Here is an 18,067-nt window from a genome sequence, read left to right as displayed (position 1 = left end):
TCTCGCACTAAGAAGGCATGAGATCGGGTGACGTTGACTGCTGTAAACGGGGAAAAAAGAGTGCCGATCGTACTGCGCAAGTGTGAGATCAGCATTTTTTGCCCATAACAGGTAAAAAGCCCCTTCTGCGCATGCTCAGCCAGAAGCCTCCTGGGATGTGTGACATACACCACCTAATACATGAAAGATGATGAAATAAAAATATGGCTTTATTTAACAATGTGAGTACTTAAGACATAAGTATTTAGGAAGAATTTAAGTACGAATGTGATCGCATTTTGTAAAACCAAAGATAAACCAATTAACAATCAATTCTGCTAAGATGCTGGTTTACTGCTTTGTGCAGAGGAGGATAATTGGTGACATTCCTTTACATACAAATAGATGTTATTCTGGACACATAGCCTCTTAGTACCTGCAGGGCTACTCTTTTGAGTTTCAATAATTACAGGACAAAGGAAAATCCTCACAATTTTGAAATCTGGACATTTCCAGTTTAGTTTTCATTCCAATGCAACCTCCTGTGGCTTCCCTGATTATAGATACCCAGTAGCTATTTTAGTTGGTATAACTACCCTGTATGAACCATTGCTCTTGGTAAAGCAGTTTAAACCAGCTACAAATCTTGTTATCTATTTCTCATGGCTATGTAGGGGATTCTGTAGACATGTTTGTCTAGAATATAATGGCACCAGATCTTACATTGTTTGCACTAATGTGTTTTATAAGCATTTGATTGTTACCTGATCTACCTAAAAAATGCATCATGAAACTTTCAATTAATTTTTTATGCCTTTTTTGGCTATTTGTGGTTACCCTATAACAGTAAGTGCCTGGAAAAGCCATTCATACCATAATCAGAAGGTATCACTTTAAATCAACAAATTGATGTTTCATGTTGAAACTTGCATGGGGTTTTACTGATGGGGTTTATACCTAATTTAATGTAAAATTAAGCTTCTCTGTCCACACTCCATTGCCGGCATCTTGACCCAGGTTCAGGTCTTAAGCCATCTAGATTGGTCAGGTTGGAATGGTGTGATTGCAGTTTATGCACATGGGAGTTCATTCATTCCCATAAGCCATGCACGCCAGGATCACACACTAACATGCACATTTGCAGCTCTGTCACCATTAAACAAAAGACTAAAAACAGGCAGGGACATTTGTTTTATTGCAGAAGAGTCATAGCCTGTCCCTTCTGCAATAAAGAGGTTTACTTATGCTAAAAAGTGTGCACTAAACTTGTGCCAAAGAACAGTCAGGGCACCTTTAAGCGCTAAATAAGAATGGACCACGTCAAATTATTTTAATATATAGGTTTCACTATTTACATAGCTGTGTCTCTCCTGTAATTTGTATCTTTTATATGCATGTGCTAGAAGGCTGGATTCCAGGAAACAAGAAGGTGGTAATTCCCAGACATGATACGAATTAAGACAAAGGTTTACATTTTACTGCACACATATTTCATATGCTGATTTGGAAGGACATTACTACACCTATGTCAACAGTGTGATTTCTCAAGACTTGTGCACAAAACAGGGTGTGTGTGCCTTCGAAAGAATCAGTGGGGGGGATGTACAACTGTGGGGGGAATGTGGAAATTCCGAATGGTCACTCCTCCCTAAAATTTGTCCTTATAAATACACCAAGCAGTGTCCTAGGACATGACAGGGACCAAGAAAGGACAAGATGCTTGCACTCCTGATCTTCACTGTGGGCTTGCTCCACGCTCATGCAGTCTCTATGGTAAGTTTCCAGCATATCTGCCAGACTTTAAATCTTATTTTAGCTTTCTAACAAATATTGGCTGTCTTGTTATGTTAATAGTTTCTAAAATACACTAAGAGTCAGTCTAACAAAGAGCAATATTTTAACTGCTAATATTTAACATACTATGGCATGTAATATTTAACATGTTACATGCCATAGAACAGTTACATAGCTCTGTGTTTCGATTCCTGGCCAGCGTATCTGATTAATAAGCTTATTCATTAGGGTCCAAACTCCTATTTTACATTTAGGGTTCCACCACAGATCCACCACCACCCTTTGTTCTGTTTTATTGAGTTTATTGCTACATTCATGGTAGATTCCATATGATCAGCTACTACTGCATTGTGAATTATAGAGATGACTGTCAACTGCAATAGATGCCATAAGTTCATTATGCATTTAGGAAATAGTTATATTACTGTATCACCATCCATTGGACCAAACCCTTGTAGTGCATTCTTGGGAACAAAGCTAGAAGCTATGGCAGGGAACTCATACTGCTGAAACCCCCATGTGTTAAAAATATTTACTAAATGGCTTAACGGACTATATCTATATATGAATTTGTGCTCTTTGATGCACTGACCCATGCACTTGTCTTGTCTTGAAAATCTATCCAGAGTTACCTGCAGCTAACTGTGAATGGTTCATTAGCATCATATTTTAATTAGTCACAAGCAAAATTTGAACAGTTGCAATCCAATGGGAATTTAGTATGGTGGAACACCCTTATAACTTTTTCAAAGTTTTCTTTTCCTTGTAATATTATTCTATACAAGCATGAAGAATGATGGGCTTATGCTTTATGCATCAGTCGACCTCGAATATGGTTTGGACAAGTGCAAACCCCAGTTATTTAGAAATTTGTTTTACCATCCTATTTGCTGCAGAACAAAAAGCCAAATTTAGAGAGAGAGAATACAGCTTTTCCTCTAACACTATATAAAAGGTTTCTACTTTTACTAAATCCACTCTTTAAGATGATTGACCAGACCTGATGATGATCCTTATATATGTGATTGTACACTCACTGGCTGAACTATTTAATAGGAAATACTAATTTTAGAATAATTTTCGGATAAATATTTTACTTTATACTACCTAATTCTTTACATTTTCTTACGCAGATGAACAGCACAGGTACGGTGAATGAAGAGGGAGTCTGCCAGTGTTCTGTCATTCTTCCCGACAATACATTCCCTGCAGATCGTCTTGAAGTTCTGGAGGTATCCAGCAGAGAGTTGAGCACCAGTGTCCACCAGGAGATCATCAAGGTAAGCTTATGGCTACTAAGTTCTTTTTAAATTTTCAATTTTGTTTACAAGAGCATTGGGCTATTTAGTGTTACCTGATGATGCATTGTAAAAGTTGCCTAAATTAGAACTGAGCTTCTGCCAAGGGTCCAGAAGCACCAACTGTGACAGCTAATTATTTGTTGCACAAGAAAAATAAATGTGTGGAATTTTATCATGTGTCACTACTAAACTGATAAATGTCACGTTGTCTTACGAAATAAATATCCCTTTGTATTTCTTGTACGAGTACTTGTTTTGTAGAAACTTTAAATACTAAAGAAAAATACTAAAGAAACAAGATCAGATTTACAACCAAGCAGCGGTCTACACAAAGGTTCTGTGTTGACACCCATTGGCATTACAGCCTGGTAACCAGTGTTTATGGGTCTTAGATATACTGTATTCATCTTTATTACCACTGATTATCTATTGCTTTAAAATGCAATTCCTATGAGTTCTAGCTTCAGTTATACAAAGCAAATAATAACTAATTTTCTTTCCTAGATACAAAACTACCAAGCCACATTGACTGAATACATATTTAAGCTGAAGAACCTGACACGGCGTGTGGAGATCATTGAGCTGGGTGGTATCTCTTACACTGAACTAGACTTTGAGCTACTTAAAATAGAGATCAGAGAAATGGAGTCTTTAGTGGTCAAACTCAAACAGTCTTTCAATGGGTCCAGCACCTTGGTGGAATCACTCTTTGTGGAGGTAAGTTGATAAGTGCATCAGATTTTAAGTGCACTTTTTGAAATAGGAGATCCTCATCCAGTTAAAAACAATATTTTTTGTTTGAGTAAAATATAAGCACATTTATTAGTCATTTTATACTGTGGCTTCTGTCCCAGTTTTGTAGATTCCTTTTACATTCTGTGTTATCACTGCAAGTTTAGGTTTATCACCCGCTTATCTATACTGTGCATCTGTCTTCTGTTCTTCTGTTCCTATACACTGCACTTTGTCTTATCCATCTACTGTTTGATCTGTCTTTCTTGACTGAATTCTTGCTTTCTTTTTATTCAAGATCCACAATATCGCAGCCATGGTGAACCAGCTGGAGTCATACGACAAAAATAATGTCTTGGCCGTAAGACGGGAAATTGCTTCTCTGCGTAAGAAACTGGAGGATTGCAAGAAGAACCAGGATATTCCAACTCTACCTCCAGTCAGCTATGGTGAGTCAGCATCTCTAAACTTTTTATTAGCCTTCAGCTGTCTTGAGAATCTAAAATCATTTTGGCTGGTTTATGCCTCTATGCAAGTGCAAATTCTAACCTCAAACCTATAATTTGCTCTCTGTAGTTTATTGTAAATCACAGTCATTTGCTCACCTTTGGTCTTTTAGAACAAAATACTTTCAATTGACTTTTTATCTGTTCAGAAGGTTAAAAAAATATCTGATCTTGCCAGATATCCAGTGAGCTTGTAACTGCAGCATGAAAAAAAAAAAAGAATGCATCTATCATATTAAGACGATAACAGTAGTCCTAAACTGCAATATATTAAATATTTGCTCTCATGTGTACAGATATTTTAGTTCTATGCTAGCAGTATTGCTGACATGACAATAAATAAAAGTCAAAGGGTTGAAATACTGATAATCTCCGGAAAAAATACTATCCCTAGTGCTAGATACAGGCGCATAAACCTAAACTTTCCACATAATCTCTGCTAACAGGGGGGATAAACCAACCAGAACTCTGTTCTTCTCTTTCAGCAGTTAGATATGTAAGCTTTAGATTACACAACCAAAAATACTGATTGTCCAAGGTACATACAATATATATATATTTGTCCATGACATTTTTTAATCTTTATACTCATATTACTCGTTATTAATCTAGCACAGTACCATGGCTAACACAGACTTGGGCAACCATTAAAGAAAATTTAAACTTCAACTTTTAGACAGTTGTCCTCATCAACTGACACCCTGACCTGACTTTGTTGGCTTGGGACACTTTTTTTTCTTCCTACTGATCAAACAATGGCACCCTATTCCTTCCAGTGTGGCCAGCGATAGGGCACTATTCACTCAACAGATACCAAGGATGAGGCACTATTCCCACAAAGATGAAGTATTAATTGTTGTACCAATAACGACAGGTGCTACTTCATTTTTTAAATGAGCACTGAGCCTGGAGGATCATTTACTACCACTGGCCAACTTTCCTTAGAGCATGTTTTACTCTCACTGACAATAGCTCGGGCCTTCTAAGGCTTTAAGGACAATAAACTGGCCCACTGATTAAAAAGTTTAAATTTGATTTATCTCATTAGTTTCTTCTTTCTTTAAAAATGATAAATATTGTACACTTTTTCTATTTGGGAAATCAAGAAATTAATGGAATGAGTATAAATATATTTATTTTTTATTCCTCAGGAACCTGCAATCATGGTGGCCTTAAAAACATCAGTAAGCCATTTGTTGTGCAGTTGAACTGGCTGGGATTCACATACAAGTTTGGAGGTTGGGGCAAAGACACACTGGTAGGTGCTGGACAGGATTTACACTGGATGTCTCCTCTAAGCACAGATGCTCGTATTATGAACATTATACGATCCTACCCAACTTATGAAGATCTGTTGCTCTACAAGAGACCTTCAGATATGGTCCTCAGCAAAACGTTGCCCCGCAACAACATAGATTATACTAGCTGTGGTCAAGGCGGAGGTATGATCTTGTTCAATAACTCCATGTATTACAACTGTTACAACACAAGAGACATCTGCAAATACAACTTAAACACTGGTACAGTGGAGAGGAAGACTCTGACCGATGCCACTTTCAACAACCGCTTTTCCTACTCATCATCTCTCTGGCAAGACATTGACCTGGCTAGCGATGAAGATGGGTTATGGGTCATCTACTCTACAGAGGAGAATTCTGGAAACATAGTCATAGGTAAATTAAACCCAATCACTCTGTCCATGGAAAAAACTTGGGTTACTACCCAGTACAAACCTGCTGTTACCAATGCTTTCATGATTTGTGGGGTTCTTTATGCAACTAGAACCCTCAGCACCCGACAGGAAGAAATATTCTATATGTATGACACCAAGACAAACAAGGATTTGAAAACTAGCATAGTTTTTGACAAGATGATGGAGAATGTACAAAGTGTAAACTACAACCCTAATGATCACAAGCTCTATATGTACAATGATGGATACTTGGTTACTTATGATCTTTCCTTCAAGCCAAAGGAAAACCTGTCATAAAAGTTGCCAACTTTATAATGACACTGCATTTCTTTTATTACAAGTCTCCTTTAAGGATCAGCATCTCAGCGCCATGGTTTGGCTAAAGTCATTTTTTGGGGTAAATATGCTTTCAGTTGTGGTTTTAACCACTATTGATATATCTAGTCATTTTCATTAAATGTAATGTGAAAATGTTGTTTACTATATTGTATCTGTGCTTTCCGAGTCAGAACACTGGAAGAAAAAAAAAGCCATTTTCAATGCATGAACCTTATAGTATACTGTACAAACAGGGTAATTTTGTTCAAATAATAATAAATAAACTGGTATATCCCAAATATCTCTTTGTTCTCTACATTATTTTTATATATTGAGAAACCTATTCTTTGTCTAACAAAGGTTATGAATTGCTTTATACCATTTAATGTATGATTAGAACACAGTCAAAAATAAATGGTCACAATAAAATGGCATGCATGCCAAAACCCAACATACTACAAATAAAGTGATATTGTGTCTATTGCTTAGCTTGCTTTTGGTCTTTTGCTGAAGCTTTCTTTACAACATTTTAAAGCTGTTTATCTATATATGTGTCTAAGCCGTGGAAAGTGCACTTCAGTAAAACATTTACCTGAATGGGAACATTTTGCAGAATTGGAATTACAGTTCTGCTTCAATATAAGAAGAAAGTTTGTAGTCGGACTGATACAGACTGAAGATCGGACTGAAGTTAAACACAAAATTGAAACTAATTTGGATTGAGGATGCAGGATTTGACACATCTAAGCTGCCCAGTGTTAAAATGTAACCAATTTGATATAGCCAAAAGGTATAAATAATGCAGATTCCACAGTAATGGTCTCTACAATGCAACACGGGTCAATCAAGTTACCAGGTGGGGTTAAATGTAATTTATTTTTGGTTTACACTTTTACTTAAGATTAGCCAGTATTGTGTAAATCAGCGGTCACCAACCAGTGGTCTGGTCCGTGAGAAAATGTTGGTGGTCCATGGCTCTGGTCCTTCTCCTGACCCCGCTTAGGGGGGTAAACATGCCAGAGCCGTGGACCATGTCTCCCGTATGGATCGCAGGCTCAGGGCGCAACCCGTCTCTCTGGACACAACCTGCCCACTCTCTTATCGCAGGTCCAAGCCTGGGCAGGTTCTGGTATCATGACGTCACGATGAGGGACGTTTCATGCCCTTTGAGTGACACACGGCTCCACGCGCATGAACGGTACGGAGCTCGTAAGTTTAGTGGTCCGTAGATCCGAAAAGATTGGCGACCACTGGTCTAAATTATATCACTCAATCAAAGCATAGGTGGTCAGTACTACTTCCCTGGTGAAGAGCCAGGTCTAAATGTAACTACGCCAGGCTATTAAGTAAATGAAACACAAAAACATAGATAATGCATTTTTACCATCACTATACCCAAAACATAGGTGCAGCCTGGATGCTGGAGGCAACCACTGGCTTCTATGTATCTTAGGTTCTGTGTACCTGGAAGATTTAGACATTTCCATTGTGTGTTTCAGATCCTGCCATTATATTCTCTCTAATACAAAATTGAATAAGCAACATGGTGGCAGAAGGGGTGCAGACTCTGAAACTTTTAGATATATACACCAAAAGGGTCTCCTGGAGATAAAGGTAAGTAGTTTTAAATTTCCACCATCTACCAAAAATTGTCTCTGTTGCTCACCTCAATCAGATGTTCTTCCATATTTGTTGAGCAGCTCTGAAGCCAACCATGCTTTTTTGTGCTGCTCCATTTTTTTTTAATTTTTAAGGGTGACCAGTGCACCCAACACGGGCAGCATGGGGCAAATGGTGATTTAACTTTTTCTTTGGATGTTTAAATCCACTTTATTGGGCTTATTTCTTTATTACTTGTTCTGCAAATGTGATCATATCTGTACATTATACATTCAGAAAAGTATTGTATATAGGAATGTCTTTTTCCTGCATTGTTACTTAACAGTTCTAAGAATTGTGTTGTTTGGTATGAACCTTGTGTTTTATAAGCAAGGCTTTGTCTGGATACTTGGGGAATGAATAATGGGTTACAACTAAAATTAGATTTCAATGAAATAACAAAGGTGTGACATAATGTGTCTGCTATAACACAATATGGTCTGCTGTGAGTAAATAGAAACACACAGCAGTTGCCACAAAAGTTTTGTATGATAAACACCTGGACTTACAATTCAGGTATGCAAACAATGGCCCTGATTTATTAATGTTCTCCAAGACTGGAGATGATAGAATATCATGGAAGAACCTGGGTGATTCAGCAAAACTAGAATGCATTTTCTAAAAATTAATTGGCTTTAAATTGACAATTTTTTTCACGTATGGACCGGATTAATTTCAGGATTGATTGATCATTAGGTTTTCCTATGTTAGTCTACATTCTCCAGTCCCGGGCAGCTTTACTAAATCAGGTACACTGCCCCTGATTCATCAAACAAAATCGGATTATCGGTCGCGCATTCGTATTAGCGATCCGGAATCGCGCGCGATCGCGCTATTCAACAACCGGAAAAGCTCGCGCACGGAGCCGCGCTTATCCGACAGCTTTTTACTCAGAAATCCGGCCGGCAGATTCAGGATGCGAGTGGACGCGCGCACTCGAGTCCCGGACCGCGGTAATCCGCGATCGCGGGTCGCGCGTATTATCGCGCTTCCCGCGATCGCGGATTTCAATGATGAATCAGGGGCACTGACTCAGCATGGTGTACCAAACAATTAATTTCCAGTTAATATAAATATGTTGAAATTATTCAAACAAAAGACAACCAATTTATAGGAAACCTATACTATGAAAGAAATGCAGGTTAGAAGTTCTGACAATATTTTGAAAGTATATAAATCCAGTGTGAACATTAGTTTAGTATTATTTTCTTCTTGGGTTTGGGTGCTAGTAGATGTAAATCCTAACTGAATGACATTTTGTTTGCAAAAGCCCCATGCATTGTTTGATATATAGCCCCGTACAAGAACTATTATTAGTTTTATCAGCCTTTTTTCAATTCAGTAGTTGCTATTCAAACTGCCTATCTTAAGCAGTCTCTTGTTGTGTACATCCACTTCAGCACCGGCTGCATAGTATTTCCCATGGTGGGTTTCTTAATATAGAGAACAGAGGACTATGTATGTCTGTGTATGTGAATTAGCATGGGTGCTCATGGTCTACAATAGGCACATATTGGTAGAAAGGGAAAAGGTGTTTTCACTCTATATCAGTAAGTGCTTGCACAAAGTCCTCCATACTCAGGATGGGCAGGTATCATTTTAACAAAATCCACAATTTTTTTCATGGTAAAGCTTCTAAGATGTTTAAGAAACTAGGTATATATCTACAACACGTTTGAAGTTTAATCAGCTCGTTAGTTTGACACAAGGTCACATCCCTAAATCTTTGAACAAATACACGATCTAAGGAATTACCACTGCAACTGGGACTTTTAAGGCCAATGAATATTGATTACAATATTATAAATTCAAACCAAAATTTTATTGAACATCATTAAAACAGACATCAATTAAAACTTTTAAAAATGTGAAGCAAATATTGTTAAACATTCCTGTCCGGGTAACCTCAACAAAAATGTTACCCTGTTGGTTCGACACATTTCGCGGGGTGTATCCGCTTTTTCAGGAACAGAAAACACAGGACCATAACATCTGATACATCCAGCACATAGAACTTACCTAGCAGGTGAGGATAGCCAGGGACAGTGACTTTAGGGCTATTTTTCAATCAGCAATTATTTCCAATATCGTGCCACCATTTTCTCTTTTAAATATATCCTTTTTGTGGGAGCTCCTTAGAAGCACACCATATCCATATAGTCCTTAAATCACCGGATCAACCTACAAGCTTGTTACTTGCCAATATGTAGTTCAAAATAGCTATCTTCATATTTAACAACGTTTCCATTCCAATCTCCGGATGTCCATGCACGCCAGGATTGCTTACATGCACATGTGCAGCTCTATATGCACATTAAACAAAATATTGCCTGCTTGCAATTTCTTGTTTTTAAAGTTTATTTCCACTTAAGGCTAAATGATATATGAGACATTTTTTAATCAAACATCCATTCTGAAAACTAATATCATTTAGATTAGATCAATTCTTTTTTGGGTGAGATCATTTCTGAGGTTTATAAGACATGCAAGGATTTATTTTTGCTGAAAATTGTTCATTAAACATTCTGTGTCAAAGTATTAAATAATGAACTGTATGAAAGTTTTTTTTATAAAGCCATTTACCCTTAAAATATGGGAATATCTTTTAAGTATATATATGTTTTGGTAATTTTCATAGCACTTTTGGAATTTGTATTTGTTTCACTCTCAGGCTTGGTTCCAGAAAAAAAGTAGGTGACAATTCCTGAAAATAAAATGGGTTAAGACAAAGGTTTACATTTCTTTCTGCACACAAATTTCATATGTAGATATGGAAGGGCGGTAATACACCTTCAACAGTGTTACTCTATAGATTCTGGCACAAACAGGGTGTGTGTATCTTTGAAAGAATCGGTAAGGGGGAGTGTCACTAGTCACTAGTCACTCCCAAAATTTTTGTCATAATTTCTCATAAGTAGACCTGGCATTGTCCTGGCAGGGACAGCAATAAGAACTAAGAACAGCACAAGATGCTTGCAATCCTGATCTTCACTGTGGGCTTTCTGTACACTCGTGCAGCCTATGTGGTAAGTATCTAGCATATCTGCCCTGTTTTTAGATATCATTAAAGCTTTCTAGTGATTTTGCCTGTCTTGTTCTAATTTAGGTTTCCAAAATACACAAAGTGTCAGACTAACAGAGAGGAATATTCCTGCCTGGCCTGTGTACCTGCTTAATAGGCTCATTCGAAGTAGGGTCCACTCTCCTATTTTACATTTAGGGTTCCACCAAATGTGGACACAGATCTACAACTACCCTATGTTTTGTATCTTAGAGTTTAATTTTATATTCCTGGTAGATGCCATATTACCGGGTGCTACTAGCATTGTGAAATAAACAAATCCCACTGGCTGTCAACTGCAATGAAAGCCAACATGTTTGGATTTTACATGCAGTTGTGAAATGGTTATAGAACTGTGTCACCGTCCATTGGACCAAACTCTTGCAGTGAATTTTGTTGCATTATTTAGGAACACAAAAATTTTGCGATGACTAGGAAGAACGTCTAGCCCAGTGATTTTCAACCACTGTGCCGCGGCACACTAGTGTGCCATGAGAGATCTTTAGGTGTACCGTGGGAAATTATCTAATTACCATTGTCGAGTGTCTGTGCTGTAGTGACTGGCAGAGTAATGTAATACTCTTCCATGTCAGTGGCAGTAGGTAACAGTTTTCTTGTTTATTCTTAGAGACAAAAGAATTAGCTACAGAGTGTCATTTTGTAACATTTTTGATTTGTGGTGTGCCGCAGGATTTTTTCAATGTAAAAAAATGTGCAGTGGCTCAAAAAAAGTTGAAAAACACTGGTCTAGCCCTTTTGAAGAATGTCAAGTTTGCGTTAACATCCAATCAGGTGCATGAGAACATTTTGGAGAAAGAGAACTGGGTAATCATTCTCTACACCTGTAGTAATTCTACTTTTTAAGATGACTGATCAGCCCTGATGATGGTCCTCATGTTTGTGATACAGCCTGGCTAAACTATTTTTTAAGAAATACTAATCGGCTGGGAAAAATATATTTACATGCATTTTCCTACACAGGTGAACACTGCAGGTATAGTAAATCAAGAGGGAGTCTGCCAGTGTTCTATTGCCCTTCCTGACAATACATTCCCTGCAGATCGTCTAGAAGTTCTGGAGATATCCAACCAGAAGCTGAGCACCAGTGTCCATGAAGAGATCATCAAGGAAAGCTGAGGCCAACTGGGTACTTTTTTAAAATTAAAGTTTGTGTACTAGAAGGTTGGGCTACTTTGTGTCACCTAAGTTGCATTGTAAAAGTTGCATTGATTAGGACTAAGCTTCTGCTAGGTGTACTCAAACCACCAACCATGACGATTAATTTTCTGTTTAACAGGCAACAGTGGAATTTTATCACATGCCACCATAAATTGCTAGATGTCATGTTGCATTATGTATTGGATAACCACCACCACAATGTAGCTTTATTCTCACCTTTCCCTGATCTAGAAACTTATTACTGAGGAGGCTGAAAACAGCAAATTTTCCCTACCAGGTGAATACATGATCTCTGCATGCCCATTTATTCATAAAGATAGCTAATCGAAATTAGGTAATTTTGATTGGAATAATGGGAGAGCAAAAGTAGTGCAACATGCATACGCGTTCTGGCTCAGAGTGCCCTGTTGTCTTTCCAAGGATATTATAATTAGAATGGGGACAAGTGATTGAAGATTGATGGTGGAACTAGGTGTCAGGTGGAAGGACTGGGAAAGCAGTGCATTGCCACCAAAAGGTGGGGGAAACTGAAGGCCTGCCATCACTAAAAATGCTTGTTGCACAGCTGTTATGCAAAACAAGTGTACAGATCAGAAAAGCTGCAGAAAAGTCAGGAGTTTGTGTCTGTCTACTTGTTTTGTAGCAACTCAAAATACTGAAGAAAGAATATCAAAATTATACCCTAACAACTTTCTTTACAAAGGTTCTGTGTTTTGAAAAGACACCCGATGGCATGACAGTCTGTCAACCAGCATTTCTGGAAAAAGTCTGTTTGTGTGGGTCCTAGATGTACTGTGTTAGTCATTAATAACACTGATTATCCAATATTTTCTACCCTTATTTATACAGAGTAAATAGTAACTAATTTTCTTCCCTAGATACAAAATTACCAAACAACATTGACTGAGTATATATCTATGTTGAAGAACCTGACGCGGCGTGTGGAGATTGTTGAGCTGGGTGGTATCTCTTTCACGCAACTGGACTTTGAAATGCTTAAAATGGAAATCAGAGAAATGGAGTCTTTGGTGATCAGACTCAAAGAGTCCTTCAATGGGTCCAGCACCTTGGTGGAATCACTCTTTGCGGAGGTAAGTTGACAAGTGTAATGTGTTTCAAGTGCATTTTTTAAATAGGTGATCCTTTAAACACCCCTGTTTTTTCCTAGGGTCTTTGTCCTAATTGGTTAAATTCCTCTTACATTCTGTGTGATGACTGAAAGTTCAGGACACTGTAAGGCCCTGGTCCAGCACCAGCGCTCACCAGTCCCTCAATCTAGCTCACCACTTTTTAATATAGTTGAAGAGTGGTGAGCTAGAATGCAAGCGCCCGCTCGGGTCAGTCCCATTGGCATACAATCTCATAGTAAGGTAACAGGTAGAATCAGCAACAGAAAATCCAGAAAGTCCATCAAATCCTAGCAGCCAATGACACACAGAATAAAGCCAGGGACTAATCTAACCCTAATATCCCCTTCAGCTGTGCACAGCCTCATAGTGTCTGCTGTGGATGCACAAAAAGATACATCTCAGGCTGCACAGCTAAAAAGAAGCAGAGGATTTTGTGAGCTGCTACACAGAAGCCAGTAGTTGTGTTCTACTTGCTGCTGCGAGCGACACCTCTGGATCGTCCAGATAAATATTTCCAGTCAAGATGTTCAGTTCAGTTAGTCAAGATGCTATCCTACCTAAACCAATGTATTTAATTGTGACTAATGGGAAATTATATCTTTCATAGTCACCAGTAAGGATGAGCGAGCAAGAGAGATTTTTAAACTTGATCTAAACTCGATCTCGCTTACCTAAATAGGAAGGGAGAACTGCTGGTGTAAATTCGCCGATAGAGATTGAATTTTCCTTAAAAATAAATTTTTTTTCTAAAAAAAATGTCCTCCGGGCTGTGCTGATTAATGAATTCAGCCCTGGGAATCCACTGCGATCTCTGGGCACTAGAGGTTAATTAACCTCTAGTGCCCGGGGATCGCACACAGGAGGATTCCTGGGAATCCTCCTGTAATGATTTCCTGGATCTTCCAATGGGTCCGCGAAATCTGTTCACGGACATTTCATGGACTCATCGGAAGTTCGAGGAAATTTTGCGAGAATGCCAGAGGCACACTCATCCCTAATGACCAGCTTCAGCCTTCAGTTAAGACTGCAAACAATATCATTATGCTAACCAGTCCTACAGCTATCATTACAATGTTCAAGTATCTAGGTAATTAGCAATGAAAACAAATATATAGGAGTATAAGACCCTGTTGGGCCTTGCGCAATTGCATTACTCTCCTTGTTCTTCCTACAGGCAGCTCTAATTGAACCAGTTGCGAAATGAGACCCACACACAGTAAACACCTAAAGCTGTTGCTGTTTTTAACCTAAACGTAAAACATTAGGTGAAAGTATGCAGTCTAACAACACCAGACAGTTTACTTGCTACCAGTTTAAAGCATTATTAGCATTGTCAATAAATACATTTTCTCCTTATTTCTCTTTTCACTCTACTTTTTTATATTGGGCATCTGTCTTTACTGATCCTCTGTACTCTTACAACTCATTGTGGTGTGTCCACTCTTTGATTTTTCTCTATTTCTATATATTTTTTATTCCAGATTTACAATATCTCAGTCATGGTGAACCAGCTGGAGTCATACGATACAAATAACGTCTTGGCCGTAAGACGGGAAATTGCTTCTCTGCGTAAGAAACTGGAGGATTGTGAGAAGAACCAAGGTGTTCCAGCTCCACCACCTGTTAGCTATGGTGAGTCAGCATCTCTAAACCTTTCAATTACCTTCCACAACCAATAAGAAATGATTAAGGTTTATTTGATCCAATTAGGTTTTACTGACCTGGGAAAATAAAATATTTTTGGCTGGCTTCTACTTCTATACAAGCCTGAATCCTAACCACAAAGTCTTGTAATTTGCTCTCTTTTGAGCTACACTACTTCAAGCTGCACTATTTCATCCACAGATGCCTATGAAAGGCAACTTTTGTTTCCTAAAGATACCAGTGATGGACGTTATTCATCCAACTGACACCAATATTAGGGCACTATTCCTCTTATTGACCAAGTGATGCGGCACTATCCCACTGCTGCTAGTGATGTGGCACTATTTCTTCAGCAGATACTAAGGATGGGGAACTATTTGTTCTACCAGTAACCACAGGTGTTAGATAATTCCTGAATCTCTTTGCTTACCATTCCTTGTGAATTTTTTTGATTTTTGCTGACCACTGAGCCTGGAGGATTGTTTTCTCCTGGTGATCACTTTCTTCAGGCCCTGTATGGTTTTAAGGATATATATTTGCCTACTGATTAGAAATTTCTAGGACTTTTACTTTCAAATAAAAAGTTTTCTCTAATAATTATGTGAAATGTAATTATAATATAAATCACTTGGGTTGTGTTAGATATACTTTAACTCATAGATTCCTTTTCTAAAAACAAAAAAAAAAGGATAGTAACTTTTTTTTCCCAGAAATCAAGATATGAAATTGATAAATTAAGTATAAATATTTTTTTTTCATTCCACAGGAACCTGCAATCACGGTGGCCTTAAAAACATCAGTAAGCCATTTGTGGTGCAGTAGAACTGGCTAGGATTCACGTACAAGTTTGGAGGTTGGGGAAAAGACACCCTGGTGGGTGCTGGACAGGATTTACACTGGGTGGTCCCAGTGATCCCACAGATTCTCGTACAATGAACATTATACGATCCTACCCTACTTATGATGATCTCTTACTTTACAAGAGGCCAACAGAAAAGGTTCTAACCAAAAATTTGGCCTACAACAAAATAGATTATACCAGCTGTGGACAAGGTGGAGGTATGATCTTATTCAATAACTCCATGTATTACAACTGCTACAACACAAGGGACATCTGCAAGTACAATTTAGACACTGGTACAGTGGAGAGGAAGACTTTGACCGATGCCACTTTCAACAACCGCTTTTCCTACTCATCATCTCTCTGGCAAGACATTGACCTGGCTAGCGATGAAGATGGGTTATGGGTCATCTACTCTACAGAGCAGAATTCTGGAAACACGGTCATAAGTAAATTAAACCGAATCACTCTGTCCATGGAGAAAACTTGGACTACTACCCAGTACAAACCTGCTGTTACCAATGCTTTCATGATTTGTGGGGTTCTGTATGCCCTCAACACCCGACAGGAAGAAATAATCTATATGTATGACACCAAGACAAACAAGGAGTTGAAAACTAGCATAGTGTTTGACAAGATGATGGAGAATGTACAAAGTGTAAACTACAACCCTAATGATCACAAGCTCTAAATGTACAATGATGGATACTTGGTTACCTATGATCTTCTCTTCAATCCACTGAAAAACCTGTCATTCAATTTGCCATGACTATCTAAAACATAATTGCTGTTGTTAGTATTTGGATAGATGATGCTTGTGTGAACCATGATTGCAATGTAAAAAAAGGTAGCTTGGTAACGTAGCAAAAGGCAAACAATTTGTATTGAAAAAAATGCCCTGGGGTGATCTCACTGTACATAGGAACCCTAATTTTAAGAATGATTTTTAGTAACAGCCACTATTGAAGCCAACCTAAATAAAAATATGATAGTTTTCATTATTGACTTCTGAAGGTGCAGATTCAGGGATGTAAGCCAGCTCCTGGGTTTGCTAGATAGTAAGTGACCTAACTAAAAAAGAATGCAGTTCAGTGAAGGTGAAAAATGTCTGAATTTTACCTGTTCTTTCCTAGGTATAAAAGCCTGAATCATAAAGACTCCAAAACCATAGTAAAAGTTGTTGATATGTATAAAGCACCCTGCATGAGATTTCAGTGCTCCAGCTGGGTCATCCTGGTTTTCTTGCTTGTCCCCTTTCACACATATTATAAAAGTCAGGAATTTCTTTTCTTACAAGTCTAATTTAAGGATCAGCATGATCTGTCATGGTTTGCCTAAAGATACAAAACCAATCCAGAGCAGAACATAATCATTCTAGCACAATGCCAGCTGATGTTCAGATATGCTATATCTGGTCAGTTAAATGTAATGTGAACAGGTTTTTTACAATGTTTTATCTGTGATCTGGAAGAAAAAAAGCCTATGGGCATTTTGAATGCATGAACAATATACTGTATTATACTGTAACAGAATAATTTTGTTAAAATACTAATAAATAAACTAGTATGTGCCTTATATCTCTCTAGTCTGTGCTTTATCTAGTTCTATATATTGAGAAACCTATTCAAAAATTAGTGAATTTCTTTGGATCATTTAATGTATGAATGGAACACAGTCAAAAATAATTGGTATACACGGTATAAATATACATACACACATATAGAGAATGCAGGCGTTTCATCTGTTTAGGCTGGCCAATGTAAAAATGTAACCAATTTGAAAAAGGTAAGAAAAATCAAGACAAATGCCACACAAGGTAACATGGGTCCTACAAGTTAGCAGATGGTGGTAAACATACTTGATTCTGGTATAAATTTTCACTTAACATTAGCCAATATTGTCTTAATGATATCAACCAATCAAAGCATAGGTGGCCAGTACCACAACCCTTATAAGGAGCCATGTGTAAATGGAACTACCCCCAGGCTTGTAAGTTTAACAGTAGGAATGAAACAAAAAACATTGATAATGCATTTTTCCTATTACTATACCTAAAACATAGGTGAACCCTTGTCTGTGGAGTCAACGACTGGGTTCTATGTAACTTAGATACTCCAGCAGTTAGATATTCTAATTCTCAACCCAGTTCCTCTCCACCAGGGGGAATTAGTTTCAGATCCCATCATTATATTCATCATAATGCAAAATTGAACATGCAACATCTTCACAG

The 18,067-nt window shown here is 37.9% G+C and overlaps 1 protein-coding gene and 1 pseudogene across 1 annotated transcript; both read left to right on the top strand.

Annotated features, from left to right (window-relative positions):
* The first annotated feature begins 1,596 nt into the window (after positions 1-1,596).
* LOC140343575 (olfactomedin-4-like) lies at positions 1,597-6,622 on the top strand. The gene is made up of 5 exons (XM_072430289.1): positions 1,597-1,752; positions 2,907-3,053; positions 3,579-3,791; positions 4,105-4,255; positions 5,464-6,622. The coding sequence occupies exons 1-5, from the start codon at positions 1,696-1,698 to the stop codon at positions 6,300-6,302; spliced, it is 1,407 nt and encodes a 468-aa protein (XP_072286390.1). The 5' UTR covers positions 1,597-1,695; the 3' UTR covers positions 6,303-6,622.
* A 5,403-nt stretch (positions 6,623-12,025) lies between these two features.
* Positions 12,026-17,378, top strand: LOC140343310 (olfactomedin-4-like; annotated as a pseudogene).
* The last annotated feature ends 689 nt before the right edge of the window (positions 17,379-18,067 follow it).

This window comes from Pyxicephalus adspersus, chromosome Z, assembly GCF_032062135.1.
Source record: "Pyxicephalus adspersus chromosome Z, UCB_Pads_2.0, whole genome shotgun sequence".
NCBI lineage: Eukaryota > Metazoa > Chordata > Amphibia > Anura > Pyxicephalidae > Pyxicephalus > Pyxicephalus adspersus.
Note: the sequence above shows the minus strand (reverse complement) of the source record. Positions and strands in the feature narration are given on the sequence as shown.